The 17370-nt window shown below is 46.7% G+C and overlaps 1 protein-coding gene across 1 annotated transcript in view; it reads left to right on the forward strand.

Moving 5' to 3' along the window:
- Positions 1-14067, forward strand: part of OAZ3 (ornithine decarboxylase antizyme 3) — a 179495-nt gene extending 165428 nt beyond the window's left edge. Inside the window, exon 5 of the mRNA XM_069626441.1 lies at positions 13740-14067. Within this exon, the coding sequence (XP_069482542.1) occupies positions 13740-13870 (131 nt within the window). The 3' untranslated portion in view covers positions 13871-14067. The remainder of the gene's footprint in view (positions 1-13739) is intronic.
- Positions 14068-17370: the final 3303 nt, after the last annotated feature.

A 17370-nucleotide genomic window follows, 5' to 3' on the forward strand; every position in this document is an offset into this window, starting at 1 on the left:
ACCATTAAAATTAAAAAGGGTACAGATCATCCAGTGTGGCCAGAGAAGCTGGGCCTCATTGACTGACAGCAGCCAAGAAATGTATCTCATGAAAAAGGCATACCAGCAACATTTTTTTCAGTTCCACAGGAAAAATGTGGCTAAAAATGGCAACATGTAACAAATTCAGCTGTGCAGAGAGAACTCCAAGCAAAGGCTGGATACGTACATCCAGATTGCAGACACATCTCAGCCCTCAAAGACAAAATAATGCCGAGTTAAATGTGCATAAGAAAATTGGATGTAAAAGACTCAGTTTAAAGGTGTTTTTCCCTGAAGAAAGTGCAAAATCGCCTGCTTTAAAAGTATGTTTTAGTGGAAAGGCCTAATTCTTTAAATGTCAAAATCTACCTATGAACTGTGTTCAAGTTATATGTTGTAATGAAAGCTGTAGGTAATTCTTTAAAGTTCAAACCCAGTCTTGAGTTAATCAAATATTTAATTCTGAGCTGACAGCTTCAGCCTGGGAATGGGTAACACCTTGCTGCTACAGGAAGGCTTAATTGATGCTGGAGGCTCTCACATATTTAGAACAAAGACCTCATCAAACTTTCGTCTCTGGCCCAGCCAAGGACAATGGCAGGCTGCCTACTGATCCCTACAGGGGAGGGGCCGGGAGCTTCCCTCTCAAGGAAGAGTACACCCCACCCTGATCAAAGGAATTTGACAGCTGTTGCCTGTTGAAAGGGAAGTTAAAAAGAAAAAAAAAACTGACAAGAACTTTTGGAAAAACTGACAAGAACTTTTGGTGTTTAAATGCCTATTTGTGATTAAGTTTTGAAACTCTAACTTTGCAACATGATGGAGGGCAAATCTAAAAATGTGTAGTTGTAAATCTAATGTTCTGCTCTTTCTGTGAAGACGTGAGTGAACCCTGTGCTGCATAAGGAACCAAAGATGCAGCAAAACACTGATTGCGCCAAGTGTTATTAATGCTGCAAGTGTAATATTGTATACCCGTGTTCTAGTGGTGATTGCACAGATTTGTACTGAATTAGGAATTGTTAGGCCAAACCATTATGATTAAAATTGACAAAATTCCACAGACCGGCAAAGACAGCTTGCATTGAGATGGGAATTGAATGTAAAGATAACCCTTCAAATATGTAATGCATTTTTCCGATTTTAGTAGAGGGCATAATTATAGAAATGTGCATTTGTGGAAAAGTTACGTTTTCGTACAAATCAATGTGGAAGTTCCTAAATCACATCATAAAAGATGACAGCTCTTTCTGACTTCCAACCAGAAAAAGGCAAGTGCCTTGGACCTATCACAGCCGAGTGGGTATGGACTGTAATTCTGCCCCTACCATAAACTGTGTGATGTCACTTGGCATGATAAATATGGGAACCTCACAACACACAGACACACTGATTCCTGACTACATCCTGATTTCCGCGCTGCGTTTTGTTCCAGACTTCTTCATCTTGTCCTGATCCAGAATACTTTGCAAAACTAAGGCCAAGCATTTTCTGAACTCTTTCTCAGCTAGGCCCAAATCTTGAACCATCCCAAACTTAAGGGAAAATAATTCTGATCCAGTCTGGCTTGCTACCATTAAGGCTTACCTACTGAACTTGCCATCCCGCCAAACTACAGTATCCAGTGACCCGAAGGGCCAATCCAATCCAAATCCAGTCAGAGGTGCCAGTCCAATTGACCCAAACCGCCCAGCTGACCATCCTGCCAGAGGTGCCCGGATGCCGGTAGACCTGACCCGCGATGACCAGAACCCTGACGGTGCAATATTAAATTACAGTGGACTGTAAGTATCGATAAGAATCCTAGTGACCCATAAATATTTGCCCTGTCCTATCCCAATCTCAACCCATCCTCTCGTTAACTTAAGAACCTCTAATATTGTCAGAACCATTTTTGCAACCCTGTTTGTAATTCATAGTGTTAGCGCTGATTTTCTTTTATTTGTTTTACAAAACCATAACCCATTAGTGATTTGGATTAAATAAAATAATTCCCATAAAGAAAACATAGTATCCGCCACGTGAAGAGTTACAAGAGGCCATGCGTAATTGTGGCGATTCCCGGGCGGCATTCTTCTTTTTCTTAGTTATTAATATAGTTTAAATAAAACCAATCTGTCATTTTTAAAACCGAATTTCTGCTTTTCTCTGTTCTATTTTTTCAAAAACGCCTCTTATTAAAACTTACATAACTTCTTCAATTTTATAGCTAGAGACATAATTTCAACTCTCAGTTAAACCTAAGACCTTTAGCTACACCCGCAACTAATTTGCATTTTTGCAAAGATTTTACACGTGTCTTTTCCCATTCAAAGTATTTCCACACTCCCATTCTAATTTAAAGTGTGTTCTGTTGCTCATCTTGTAGCTCATGTTGGTTAGAATCTGGTTAGTGTTGCTCCCATAGGAATTTTTTAATCAATGTAAGCATTTTTGCACTTTTCGTTGTTTCACAAAGCCATTTTCAACTGTCATTTTAAAAAATGCAAATTTCCCAAAAACGCTTTTCTCTCTTGTTTGGGGAGGGAAGATTGCATTCAAACTCTACATTCTGTTCTTCATTCCTTTTTTTTTTAAAACCTTTATTTTTGGTTTTTGTATTATTCTATAAAGACATAAGAACAAATACACACCCACATTAGGGTGGACTTAACTCTGCGCCGTGTCCCACCACCCATCCTCCCCATCCCCCTCCCCCCCAACCCCCGGCTCGGCCCATAGTTCAACTGTTTGTGCCGTCCTGATTCCAGGTCGATGTAGCATGGAAATGGTGCTGCTAGTTCTGTATCTTCACTGTGACCTTTCTCCTGTGTCTGAGGCATCTGGTTGGCTGGTAGAGTCCTCCACTGATTCTTTTAGCAAGAATGTTATCAGCGGACCCCAGATGTCTGGAGGACGGGCATGTAGGGGAAGTTGTTTGACAAAGTCTGTTTCTACATCCTGGCAATAAAGGATGTCTTTGCGCCAGGCGATGAACGATGGGGGGGGCCCGGCCCCAGGACATGGCCACTCTCCTCCGGGCCAGTGTCAGCAGAAGTCCTGTCAGTTTCCTTGTCGGGGCAGAGAGCAGCCTTGTCATACCCAGCAAGGCCGCTGTCCGGCTTGGTTGTATCGCCTCTCCCACTATTGCTGCTGTTGTCTCCAAGACATGATTCCAGAACGGTGTTATTTCAGGGCAGTCCCATGCCAAATGGACGAAGTCTGCTGAATGTTCTCCACATCTTTCACATTTTGCAGCTGTTTCAGGGCGATGCTGGTTTGCTTTCGCAGGTGTGTAATAGGTCTGGTGTAGAAAGTTAAAATGGATTCGTTTAAAGCGTGAGTTGAGGGCAATTTTTTGAGTCTGCTTCAGGATGCAGGTCCAGTCCTCCTCTGATATTGTACTGTGCAGGGACCTTTCCCATCTGATCTTTGCTTGGTAGAGTTTAGGTGATGTATCAGTAATAATAGCTTTGTAGATTTGTGACACCAGCTTGCCTTCACCTTGTGCTTGAATGGCGTTGTGTAGTAATTGCCAGGTCTGTGGCTGACGTGGGAAGTCCGGCAGGAGCGCTTGAAACGTGTATCGGGTCCTAAAATAGAGGAATACATCGAGTGCGGTGTTGCCGCCTTTCGATTTTGCTTGTTGCGGAGTTATAAAGCCGTCTTCTGTGAAGAAATCCCTCCAGAGTCTCAATTTTCAGTTTATCGGCCCACTGATGAAATACTTTTACAGACGTAAGCGGAACTCCTGGAATGAATTTAATGGGCAACAGGGGAGAGTATCTTGTTTTTACCCCGTACCTTTGGGCCAATCTCAGCCAAACTCTATATGTTGAAAGCATTACGTTCATGGTGGAGTTGGGAACAGGAATTTGACTGAAGATGACTGCGGTTAACAGGTTCGGTGTTGCTAGCGCCCGTTCCACCTGAACGTGAGGTCTGATTGTGTGGGAGGCATACCAGTGACTGAGAAATTGCGCTTGCGCTGCCCAAAAGTACTTTTCCATGTCTGGGAGGGCGAGGCCACCGCTCGCCACTGGAAGTGTTAGTGTTGCATATGCCACTCTGGCCGGTTTGTCTGCCCATAGTAGTTCGAGGACCATGCTTTTTAGTCTTTTCAGATAAGTTTGAGGAAGGAATATTGGAATATTGGTAAACGGGTAGAGTAATTTTGGTAGGATCACCATCTTGACCAGGGAAGCTCTTCCCCAGAGCGTTAGTGGTAGGGTCTTCCATCTTGTCACTTTTTCCTGGAGGGACTTGGTCACCTCTTCGTAATTGTCGCGGAACACCTCGTGGTAGCTCAGGGACATTTGGATTCCCAGGTATCGGACATTGGACGTTTTCCATGTGAATTGGAAGTCATCTTCGAAGGGTTTGGTGGCTGGGGTCAGCGGGAATATGATGGACTTTGATTGATTGATTTTCAGGCCGGAGGCTGTCCCAAATTTGATTACTTCCCTCATGACTGGGTTCAGGTTCTCTTCGGGATCGCGAACGAACAGGACCACGTCGTCCGCGTAGAGGGATATGATGAGCTTGTGTGGTCCAATAACGAGTCCTCTTCGTTGTCGATGTTCTCTTAGGATGGAGGCCAGCGGTTCCATCACCAGGGCGAAGATCAATGCTGAGAGTGGACAGCCTTGTCTGGTGCACCGCTGGAGTATCACTGGAGCCGATTTTGCCGTACCTATGATGATGTTGGAGCGCGGCTTGTTGTACAATAACGATACTAGCTTGATAAAGCGGGCTCCCAGACCCATTCTGGTGAGTACAGCGAACATAAACGGCCATTTCACCGAGTCGAATGCCTTTTCGGCGTCGAGGAGGACTGCTATTGCTTGAGTTGAGGGGTCTAGTGCTTCAATGACGCTGAACAGCCTCCTGATGCCGAAGGTCGTGTTGCGGCCTGGGATGAAGCCTGCCTGATCTGCCAGGACGAGGGTGGGCATCAATGGTAGTAGCCTGTTGGTAAGCACCTTTGCAAGTATTTTGTTGTCGAGATTGAGGAGGGAAATGGGCCTGTACGATGCACAGTCCTCTGGTGGCTTGCCTGGCTTATGCCGGAGGATGACGTTGGCTTCACGGGAGTCGCTTTTTCTAGTGCCTCGGCATATACTGCCGCCAGAAGGGGGGCGAGGGTGGTGGCGAAGGCTTTGTAGAATTCCCCTGTTAGGCCATCTGGGCCAGGAGCTTTTGAGCTAGGGAGGGTTTTGATAGCTTCTGTGATCTCCTCTTGTGTGATTAGGTCGTTCAGTGGTTCCCGCAGGGAGTGCTCAACCCAGTACAACTCTGCATCTTCGAGGTACTCCAACGCGACTTGTGGGTCGCTTTTGTGACTGTTGCTGTATAGGTCCTGATAGAAGAGCCTGAATTCCTCCGCTATATCTTCGTCAGTGTGGACGAAGTGTCCCTGCCTGGTCCGAATCCTTTCTATTGGCGATTGTTTGTTGTGTGCCTTGACCAGGTTTGCCAGGAGGGCGCCCGGTCTTTGACCTTCGCCGTATTGTCTGACTAGACTGTTGCGATTTAGAAATTTCACTTCTCGATCCGCTGCGTTACTGAATTTTTGTAGCTCTTCCCTCAGGGCGACTGGTATGTTCGGGTTGGTTGTGTTGTAGCACTGGAGTTCAAGTTGTTTTAGTTTCTCTTCACAAGTTGTCAGCTCCCGCCGTATGAGTTTCAATATGCCATTTTCTTTGGCGTGGCAGACCCCTCTGACGAAACACTTTAGAGTTTCCCACAGTGTGCTGGGTGAGGCCACAGATCCTGTGTTGACTTCGAGGAACAACGCAATCTCTTCTCTTAGTTCGGCAGCGAATACCTCATCCCGCATTGAGCCGGTTTTGAAACGCCACCGTTGTAGGGGGGGTTTGGGGTGTGCTGGGTTTAGAACGAGAGTTACCGGGGAATGGTCTGAGAGAGTTCTTGGATGGATATCGCATGGGCCGCTGGTCCATGGGCCGTTCACAGAGGTGAACAGATAGTCGATCCTGGAACTCGAGTTGTGTACGGCGGAGTGGAAAGTGTATTCACGCAGCTCCCCTTTAGACGTTCTCCAGGCATCCTTCAGATTGAATGCCTTGCAGATTTCTTTTATTTGAAGGCTGGCTTTGGATGGAGGTTGTGGGGTTGCTCTTGATATGTCTCTCACCGGGTCCAGCACTGTATTCATGTCTCCGCCCCAGATTATGGTCACAGGTTCTTGGGATGATAGACGGGATAGTACCAAGCTGAAGTTGTCGGGGCCGTCTATGTTTGGTGCGTACGAGTTAACAAAGGTGATTTTCTGGCCTGCTATAATGCTGCTCACAAGGAGAGTTCTCCCTTCGTTGTCTTTTGTGGTGTGGACAAGCCGGAAGCTGATCATCTTGTGTATTAAGATCGCGACTCCTCTGGAGTAAGATGAGTACGAGGAGAAGTATCTATGGCATCCCCAGCTCTTGGCCCACTGATGATCCTTCCCTGGGAGTAAGTGAGTTTCTTGAAGCATGGCAACGTCGTCTTCGTGTCTTCTAAGGTACTGGAGGATTTTCCTAGTTTTAGATGGGATGTTGCCTCCTCTTATGTTCCAGGTTATGATTCTGAATGGAACGGGTCAGGGTCTACATTGATTAGTTTTTTGTTCCCTATGGTCTTGCCAGGAGGTTCGGTGGATGGACGGTGAGATAGAGGTGGTGGCGAGCGAAGGGGATGCAGGATCGGAGGACGGCGTGGAACTGGTGTCGCACAACTTGGCCGCTCCTCACGGCTAAACGAAGGTGAGGATGCGCACCTCAACTGGAGGTGGTGTGGCAACTGTGACTTCCCTCCCGCGTGCGGGTAACCCCCAACTGACCCGCGAGGTTCCCTCTTCATAACTAAACTATAAGGGTTGCTGTGCTTGGGGCACTTGCGCCTCCCGAGAGGGGAGGGTGGCTCTCCAACGCACTGGGAGTGAGTCTCTGCAGTATTAGGTTTATGCATTGGTGTCGGGGGTATGAATCCTGTTCCCTTGGGTGCCTGGGTCGAACGTTATGGCGGTTCTCTGCGTCTTTGGTGTTCACGCTGCGGTCTGGGGTTATTAGCGGCGGATCTGCAGCCGGCGTGATCAAGGTAGTCGCTGGCTTCCTCAGGTGTGTGGAAGAAGAGGGCTTTCCCTTCATGTTGAATGCGAAGCTTTGCTGGGTAGAGCATTGAGTAAAGTATCTGGTTGTCTTGCAGTCTTCTCTTAACTGTCGTGAAGGAGCGCCTCAGTGTTTGAACGGTAGGGGAGAAATCTGGGAAGAACTGGATTGGGTCTCCGTCATATTGCAGTTTCCCTTTTTCTCTGGCTGCCTTGAGTATCGCATCTCTATCTTTATAGTTTAATAGTTTTGCAATAATCGGCCGTGGATTTGCGCCTGGGATTGGTCTGGTGTTCGGAATTCTGTGGGCTCGTTCAACTACAAACATTTTGGAGAGAAGCTCTTTCCCGAAGAGGTCTATGCAGATATGTTCGACATAGTCCTCCATTTTCGTTTGGAGTTGTTGTTCTCTGATTCCGATGATTCTGATGTTATTCCTTCGTGAGCGTCCCTCTAAGTCTTCATTCTTGGCGCAGACTGCTTTCATCTGGGACTCGAGGGCGGTGACTCTTGTGGTAAGGCCTGTTGCGCCATCATCCAGGTCGGATACTCGTTGCTCCACTGTATCTAACCTATCGGCGTGCTTGTCGAGGCGATGTTGGAGCAGGTCTACTTTAGATGATAGGTTGTCGAGTTTACTGCCTAAGTCGCCAATTCCAGCTTTGAGGTCCATCAGAATTTCCCTGATATCGAAACTTGGTAATTGCTCTTCTGGCAGGGACATAGTGGGTGTTGGTGACGCCGCTCCGCTCGCTTCGGAATGCGGTTTGCTGGTGGAGCCAGACTCAAAGTTCAGTTTCTTTTGGGATTTGTCTAATTTCCCCATTTTAAACTATCTTCTGCTTCCAAGCACTCGAAAATGGAACAGGCGGATAACTGGTGGTCAAACACTGGTGATCGAGTGACGCCTATTGCTTTCGTTATGGTGGCTGCGTTAGGGTAGTAGCTGGGTCGGCGTCGGGTTGCTATTTGGGGGAGGTTTGGAGTGAATTCCTGGTGAGGCGGCTTTTTTTTTTTTCCCCCTTGATTTGCAGAGCAAGCTCTAGCAGTCTACTCCCTTTACTGCAGAGACACTTGAGTATGGGGTTAGCTCGGGGGTTAGGACCACTTGTGTTACGCGGGTTAGTACTGTTCTTGTGAGGAGCGTCTGCCTCTGCTAGAGGGTTTGTAACGCCGGGTTGCAGAGGCGTCCTCTGAGGTTCTCAGACGGGGACGCTGTGCTCCTCAGGCTGCAGATATTCTGGTTGTGAGCTGCCGGGCTTTTTCCGGGCCTCGGTGTGAGGAGTTGTGTCGCCGATCGGCGGGGCCCGTATGGCCATGTGTCGTAGCCAAACCCCTAAAGGTGATACTGTTAGTCCGGGTCTCCTATGCCTGCCGTTCTGCTGTATGCTATGGGGTGCTGAGGGTCTCTGATCTGGGCACTGTTTCTCGGCGGCCGTGGGGTTTGACAGTGTTGGCCTCGGCCAAATGGGCTGATCGCTGTGGCTTTCGCTGTGGCTGTGGGGAATGATGGTGATATCCCCCTGTCGCTGCGTGTTCCTCTCCGCTCCGCCTTAGGGGGTGGGGGGGCCTTGGTGTTCTCGCAGTTCGTGGAAGCCCGGAGTAGGTTGGGTGCGGCCCTCGTACGGAGGGGAGGCAGCCGGTTGGGCGTTGGGGACGGTTGCTGGCGAGGCGTATCCTGCTGTGCCTCCCTCGTTCACCGAGGATTTTGACGGAAGCGCAGGGTTTCTGCAGACAGACGGATCGGGGAGGCAGCTTGCGCACGCTGGGGGGAGCTCCTACCTGGGTGCTCAGCGAGAGCACCGCTGCTCGTCGCACTTCTTCTTGAGCTTCGGCCGGGCTGTTGCAGGGACAGAGACTGTGTGTCTCTTGGCGCCTCCGGCGCGCACGTTTACCCGCTGCTTGACGCGGCCCAGCTCTACACTTCCACGGGTCTCCGCTGGCTCTGGGTGTCGGGTGTTACACCAACGCCGCCGCTCGAGCTTTGATGGGGAGCTCTTGCACCTCTCTCTCGATCCCCTCCTCCGTCCGAGGCTCACTGCCGGCGTGAACGGCAGGCCTTGCTGGCCAGGCCGGGACTCGGCCGCTGCTCTGCCGCCAAAGACGATTTTGGGCTTAAAATGTTCGTCGGCGCCTCCTGAATGCACCTGGCTGTAGTTGTGGGAGAAACGGACACCGCAGAGGGAAGGATGTCGCAGGATTAATGGAGAGCCACACAGAGCTCTCTAGGAGGCAGCCATCTTGGATGGCTCTCTAGCGCCCTCTATCTGTTCTTCATTCCTAAATACCTGCTGCTTACTTACATCTGTGTAGAATTTCTCATTTGTGAATTAAGAACTTTGCCAGGGGAAATCTTAACCTAAGCGCTATCTTTTCACAAACCAAAACTGTCTTTTCCCTGTGTTTTATCTTCTGTGCTGCTCAAAAGTGAATTAATTTGCCTTACTTATTTCTGATTTGTTTTGTCACCACATTGGTGATTGCTGCCCCATATATATATTTAAACTTGTGTGATTTCAATTTTAAATAATAAATATATATTTACCTTTACCAACCAGCCTGATTCCTGGTCCACTGTGACCCGAGGGGTATTTTGAGATGGGTGCGATATGAGTGGTATATCACTCAGAATATTGAACCTATAGACACAATAAATAAGTATTTCATTGTGCATTGCATGCTAGGCTGAGACCTGGGTGTATGGCCTGATTGAAATCCATAACACTCCCCAAAGTAGTTTTGGCATTGTAATTGTACCCCTTACATAAGATCCATTTAACAGTGTTTACCCTCCTCCACAACCTCCCAAAGTGGAGGAAAGATGTAATTAGCTGGATCAGGTGTCTGCAACCTTTCGTTCTCCAGTTATTTTAATTATCCCGTCAGCTCTAGGCAATATAGATGATGGTGAGGGATCATGAGAGTCATAGTACAAACATCTGGAGAACCACTGGTTGCAGACCCCTGGGCTAGATCCCAAGAGTATCCTGAGCTTCTATGCATCCAGAACTGGGCAATTCAAAAAGGAAAAACAACATTCCTCTCTCTTGGTGGGGCCAAAATGGGTAACTCAGTTGCCAAACGGTATCCGGTCGTTGCATCGACAACCAAATCATCTAACACCAAACCATCAAATTTTTTTTACATCGAAATGCTATTCTATAGAATGGCCATTTCGTTGAATAAAATTTGATGGATCCATCGAAATGTAATGTTATGATTAGGGGTTAGATTAGGGTTAGGGTTGGGGCTAGGGTTAGATTAAGGGTTACATTAGGGTTGGGGTTAGGGTTATCTGAAGGGTTACATTAGCGTTAGGGTTAGATTAAGGGTTACATTAGGGTTAGTTTAAGGGTTACATTAGGATTAGGGTTACATTAGGGTTATGGTTTAGCGTTGGGGCTAGGGTTAGATTAAAGGTTACATTAGGGTTAGGGTTGGGGCTAGGGTTAGATTAAGGGTTACATTAGGGTTACCCCCCCCCCCCCAATATGCAAAAACATTTTTAAACGTTACAAGGAGCTGGCCAGTGCCGAAATTTCAGCACTGGAAAGCTCCATGTAACATTTTCACTACAAAAAAGTGCATTGAAATGCTATCTTTTACATGTAAAAGTGCATTTCCATTGAAACCAGTCCATTTATATTTTCGATGAACTGGTTTAGATGGAAAGGCACTTTTCCATGTTAAAAATAGACTGTCGATGTTTTGGCATTAGATGCTTTGTTTTCGATGCTTTGGTGTGTCGACCCTTTTTTTCCGATGCAATCACTAGAAACCTTGACAAACAGCCTTTCAGTTCTTTCCAATGGATTCTCCAAGAATCCTCATCAGCCTCCCAACTGTCTCTAAGAGAAAGACAACTCAGGCACATCTGTTCCTTCCTTCCCTGTTGAGGAAAAAGAGCTGGAACAGGTCAGGGAATGCGGCAATCTCTATTTGTATGGAGCATGGGCCCATTTGCTGGTGGCGTACAGTCGAGAGTGGCAACGAGACCCAGCGCATAACCATACTGCGCCCCATGGGGCTGAAACAGATTTCCGAAGATCGACTGGCACTGGGAAATATCCAAGATATCAGTGAGAGGAGAATAGGTCAGAAAAAATATCACCAGAGGGAGGTAGTCCTTTTAGCGTTTCAAGCCAAAAACGTTTTGGTTTGATTGTATACGTCTCCTGTTAAATGCTTCTTTATTGTAAGCATTAGATGATAGGCCATCCATGAATATATTAGTTATGTGTAAAACAGGTAACATTTCATTCTTACACTGTCGGGCAACTTTGGTAACACTGGTTTTTCTATTCAAAATACATCAGATGAGAATGTTTTTGTAGACTGTCGTTTTGAAATGGTGCCTAAACTCCACCCTTCGCTTCGCCTTGCAGCCATCCAGACTTATACATACCATTACCTGGGCTGAGGCAGGGACGACATTTTACTGTGTGGCTTCCTTAACCTATTCCCCCTTTTGTTCCTGGATATGTGGTTAAAGCTTTGTCGAAGCACTGAGGCTTCAATGTCCCAGACACAAACTTGTTTAACCAGTTTATCTCAGAGTAGCAGTCCCTTCTCATCCCCCAGAGGGTGTGGGGTGACCTGCTCTACTGCTAGTAACTGAATTAGCCAGAGTCTCCACCTTTCTCCACATCATATCTGGCGATTTTAAATGGGTGCCCCTATGTGCACTTTTTTGGCACCCCAATTGGCACTTGAAAAGCTAAATCAGTTGACCCTCCCCCAACATAAATAAAATCACTGGCATTTTAATAGGTAATCCATCAAACTGAAAGGTATACACAGACCTCCCTCAAAAGGTGTTCTAGCCAGAGTGTGCTTGATGTGTGATACACCTTTCAGCCCAGAAGCAGGTCCATGAATGAGCTTTCAGTACATTCTGAGCATTATTACAATGGGCATGGGATATGTAGGGATGGGGGGCGTTGGTTATTGTCACCAATATCAAGCACATTTGCCTTCACTAAATCAATCTGCAATATCACAGCCACGGTTATTTGAACAGTGGAGATTTTCGAACACGTGTTGCCTTCTCATCATTCTATCACGATGTTCTTACTTTTGAAAGGCAGCACTGAAGACACACACCAACCACGGTTTGGGGGTTACTCTCGACATCAGATATTCTCATTCATATGGTGTAAAGAAGATCATTAATATCGATTGCAAAAGCCATCCTTCATTTCCCAGTTCTAGTATTAAATGTTTGTTGATATATGACAGTACCTTTCAGCCTCAAGAAGGAAGGATATGCTAAGCTTGGTATAGTGCCAACGGTGAGGGGAAGGGAATGCTTACTATAATACATGGGTGAAAAATATGCACTCAACAAGCCATTGGCTAGTGATATTTGACTCTTGGCGAGTAAGAAATGGGGTGCTGTGTGTATGCATAGAAATGTGGTGGTGAGTGACTTTTTATGGCTGGCAAGTAGCTTGCAACTCTAATGTTTGCTCCCCGGTACGCATATTCCGTTTTTCCACTTGTAGCAGCACCTTAGTGTGTAAAAAAGATATTGGGCCTCATTACGAGTCTGGCGGTAGCCTTGCTGGTAAAATCGGCACACTGTCGCCAGACTCGTGCATGTTTCCGGCTCCACAGGAACACTGGGGAATTACGACCCTAGTGTTCCTGGAAGTCAGGCGCCGGAAAAATGTAAATCCCCATTGATTCCCGTAGGACTCAATGGGAATGGGGATGAGGGAAGCACTGGCACCGTTAGTAATAGTGCTGGTGTTTCCTGGAAGGTCTGCGAGCGGCTGCCATCCTGCCCATCAGGTCAGACCTGGCGGGCAGGACAGCAGCCACTCGCAGACTCGTAGTGTGCCGATCCGGTAACAACAGTGCCGGTAGGCTTACCAGCACCGTTGTTACCGGACCAGCACACTTGTAACCAATTGACATTTCGCCTCTAGCAAGCTTCTTAGTCGAGTGTAGTGAATTCACCCATACTGAAATACTCAAACCTTCTATGTGTCGTTAAAACAACTAGTAACTCACTTGCATCTTATTAGCGGGTGCCCGTTCTAGGGATAGTAATAGTTTGTCCATTTTACTGTTGATCTCCTAATAGTTTGTCCATTTTACTGTTGATCTCCAGTGGGATTAAAAGGGATCGTTATGAAAATGTCACCATTTGTAAATCCATCGAGTGGCTGAGTGCAAGCAGCCCTGTAAAATTCAGCAACATGTGATATCACAACATAGATACAGAGCCAAGAATCAATTAGGCATTCCTCATAAATGATGTGGCCCGCACCTGAGTATGTACAAGCATGAAATCACGAGCGGTTCTGGCTTCCCAGTTTGATGCCCTTCTGACAGGCATGAGAGCCAGAAGGTGTTGTGCTGGATGGGAGGCGGGCATTTGCACCTTCTTTGAATTGCAGAGAGATCTGGTCCACATGACAGTTCTCGGTTCCCATATGCATTTTTGATGCCACCTAGACTCATGTCATCAATCTTAGTACACCTGTGAGTACACCATGCACTCTCTCAATGGAAAGCGCCGTTATTAGTTTGTTCAGGCGTTATCCAACACATGCGAGTGCTCCAGATCCTTGCCTTTGACAGGGTTGCACTAGACTGATGAGGTTCTTGTTTGTGTGTTCACAGGTGAGCTGCTGCGGGCATTCAGCTACCTGGGCTTTGAGGTGGTACGGCCAGGCCACCCATCTGTACCAGCTTGGGAAGATGTCATCTTCATGGTCTACTCGCTGGAGAGGGAGCTGCCTTCCAGTCATTGACGTTGAAGAACTTCTCTCGGTGCGAGGGGTCGTGACCCCCGGCATTGGGAACAGTACTAAAGGCCACAAAGAGAGGAGAGTCACATTGTAAGAACGTACAGTAAAATGCTCACTTTCGCACAGCTCACTCGAACCACTTTAGGCGACAAATCTCACAAGAAACTGACAAATAAACCTGTGCAAAAGTTAAGTTCAAAGTTGTGGTCAGACCGATTGATACCAAGGCTGTTACCTGAAGGAATAAGGAGTTCAGACAGTGCTGCACCCCGAAATAACGTCTCTTGTCGACCACATACCTTCTAACGTCCCTCGTCTGTTCTTTGTCCAAATGCACTAACTGTAATGGCAATGCACATGTGGCCACGAAGAAAAGGGGGTTTGCTGAAGTGATGCCATGTCGTGCTAACTGGCCATATTTTAGTTGGTGGTTGCGTCAGAGATGTTGGCAAATACACTTAAATTAATCTGCACACTTGTAGTTAGAGTCACCAGGGATCCTTGAAAACAAATAGTGTGGTCATTTTTTAACTATGTTTGTTTATATTTTCACAAGCATTTATAGTGGTGCCTGTGTAGCTGTCATAGTGACAGCGCTGCCTCTTGGTATTACTGCAGGCTTACACATGCATCTATCCTGACTGTAGTGACATTAACGTAGGAAAGAGGTCATCCCTGCATGAACAACATTCGCTATTCTCTTTAGAAGTGCAACTCAGAACACGCCGGGAGGACGTACCTCAAACGCCGAATCTATGACAAGACATGCTAAACAATAAGTCCACTGATGCAAGTGCACGCTGAGGTCTGTGCACAGACTAAGTTGTTTTACTTAACATGATTCCCCAAATTCCCACCAACATTGGCTCATCATACCATCCCGGAAAAGGAAGGTATATAGATTCAGAGATCGGAAGGATGGTAACCACCTCCCAACAATGGCATCCCTAAATGTGGACAAACGTAAGGAAAACAAATCCAAAGTCTTTGAGCCGTGAGCAGGGTACTCTATGGGCCTCATTACAAGTCTGGCGGTAACCTTGCCACTGCTACCAGGGTGGTTGCCGCCAGACTTGCAATATTTACCGGCGCCTGGCTTGCCGGAAACACCGGGGGGGATTACGACCCCGGCATTCCAGGATGTCAGGCGTCAGTAAATTGTTAATACCCATTGCCATTAGGAATGGGGATCACGGAAGCACCGGCACCGTTAACGGTGCTTCCATGAAATTCTGCCCTGGTGGGCGGAACAGCACACGCCCGCAGAGTCGTACTATGCCGGTCAGTTAACAACACTGCTCTGTCTTAGGACAAATCTGGAGGTCACCAACCGTGAGATCTTGAATGCGGAGAAGGTCAGAGCAATGGGAGGCTTTCCCACTCCCATCAGGAGAAGAGCCAGAGATGAGGAACCCTACGCTGGGTGCAGAGCTTCGAAACCGGCATGTCCTGCATCCCAACACAGATAAGTACTGAGGGCGATTGAGTACCAGGAACACAAATGCCATGATACTATTTTCATTTATGGGAGAGGTCTGTCAGGGTTGGTCGGAGTAGGTGGGCTGGCAGCAGGAAAAGGCCTGTAGTGATTCCCAGGATAGGAAGTTGCTTCCTTAAGTATAAACAAAGATGGAGGGAAGTAAATCTTATCTGATTGTTTGGAGGAACAATTGTATGTTTCCCTTATCTGATTGGTGGGGAGGATAATGGTCTGTGTACTTGGTAGGTGAGCAATATTCTAAACTGCCTTCCATCCATAGTAATTTATAGAGACCAGTTGTATATTTGTTAAGCTCCTTAATTAAGGCCTTTCCAATGTTCCGAGAATCAAGTTAAGAAGTAAGAAGACTGACTGAGGGAGTTTTGAAGACTACAGGTATGAGTGTTTATTTTGAAGTTCAAAGATTTAAAGAAGATTTCAAAACTAAGATAACAGTAGGACTAGAAAGAAAATCGCATGAAGAGTAAGTTGAGAGGAAAGTATTTGCTGAATGACAGTTAGCAAACGTATCTTGAGACTCTAGATATGTTTTCTTGTAAATAGTCTAACTGAGGATTTCTCATAAGCGTAGGACCAAAAGACTAGTAGCCAAGAGAATGGTATTGACACCGTACATGGCTGTGCAGCGTGAGGATTCATTTAAACTCATTGTAAAGCAACCGCAAGTAAAGGAAAGCATGAAGCACGTGTAATGCAACCACTGGGTTATAGTTTTAAAAGTGAATCGGTTGAGTAACATGGCGCGCGGTGTAGTCGCGAGTTGTGCCAGCGCGAGCCAAGATTCTCTTGCACTGTCGGTACAGGAGGCATGGTTACAGTACGCTACGAAGCGGGCGTCTTGTGAAAGAGGGAGCGCGTTGGTGCAAGTGCGAAAAAAGGGTTCAAGGTCATTTTTAAGAAAGATTTCAAAATTGTATGTCATTTTCCCTCCATGTGTACATCCCCAAAGTTTTTGCTGCTATTTAGACACCATAGACTGACTTTCCCAGAGAAGCAGAGCCTTCAGCTGCACTCCTCTGGGCTTTCGCTCACTTTTAATGGGGAAACTGGCATGCCCTTAACACAGTCAGTACTGGGAGACTTTGTTTCCCCTAGTCCTTTTCCCATGTTGCAACTTTTGATCAATATGTAACAAGTACACAATGTACCTTCCAGAACAGTGTACTTGAGTCTGTAGTCATTTTCCAAAGGCCCTAGAAACTCCTGATCGACTTTTTGTGAGATGTGCAGATGTGTCATGGACAGGACTGGTGGCAACTATCTTTTCGCATTATTTTTAACCCTTTCCTGCCATGTTAACCTTGTTAACCGTGTTTGGCATGAATAGGTGGCCTGGCTCCAAAATGGCCATGCCACGAAGTTCTTTGTCCTGTCCTTTGGCCATCTTGCCCCTTCACCTTCCCCAGGTCGAGTCGACCCGGGTCCGTCCTTATTTGGTTATGCACTTTCCCGCAAAACGCAATACTTTCTTCTGCATGCCTTGTGTGTGTACCTCTGGGATGTGGGCTGGACTGCGAGTACAATACACAGAATGAAAAGATCCTACAAGCCATAGAGTTGTTCCGTGTGTGTATGTTTATTTTACAACGACACAGAGCATTTTGTGTTGATTATACAATTTACTTTTCAGTACTTTCGATAAGCATGAATGTTTTGAGAAAACAAACGGACAAGAGTGATTGTGAATGATGGTAACACAGGTAAGTGTCAATCTCAGAGGTATTGAGGTCAAAACTCCACAGGGAGGCACATTCCAAAGACAGATGAGGTAGAAACCTACTATGCAAGGGAAGTGCGCCTGAGACTTAAGATGGTCCCAGGATGGTTCACACAAGGTGTACACAACAGTCTTTACAAAACATACACGAGAGGGGGGGTGGTACAGTTGTGTCACGGGGATCGACACAGGTGTGTTTCGGCCAAAATAGGGCTTGATTGAAGCCTGTCTATATGCTGGCCTTTGTCAGGAGGGACACCAATTGTGGTGTTTGTCCGTAGAATC

The sequence above is a fragment of the Ambystoma mexicanum genome, chromosome 1p (genome assembly GCF_040938575.1).
Source record: "Ambystoma mexicanum isolate Mex_15411 chromosome 1p, UKY_AmexF1_1, whole genome shotgun sequence".
NCBI classification, from domain to species: domain Eukaryota; kingdom Metazoa; phylum Chordata; class Amphibia; order Caudata; family Ambystomatidae; genus Ambystoma; species Ambystoma mexicanum.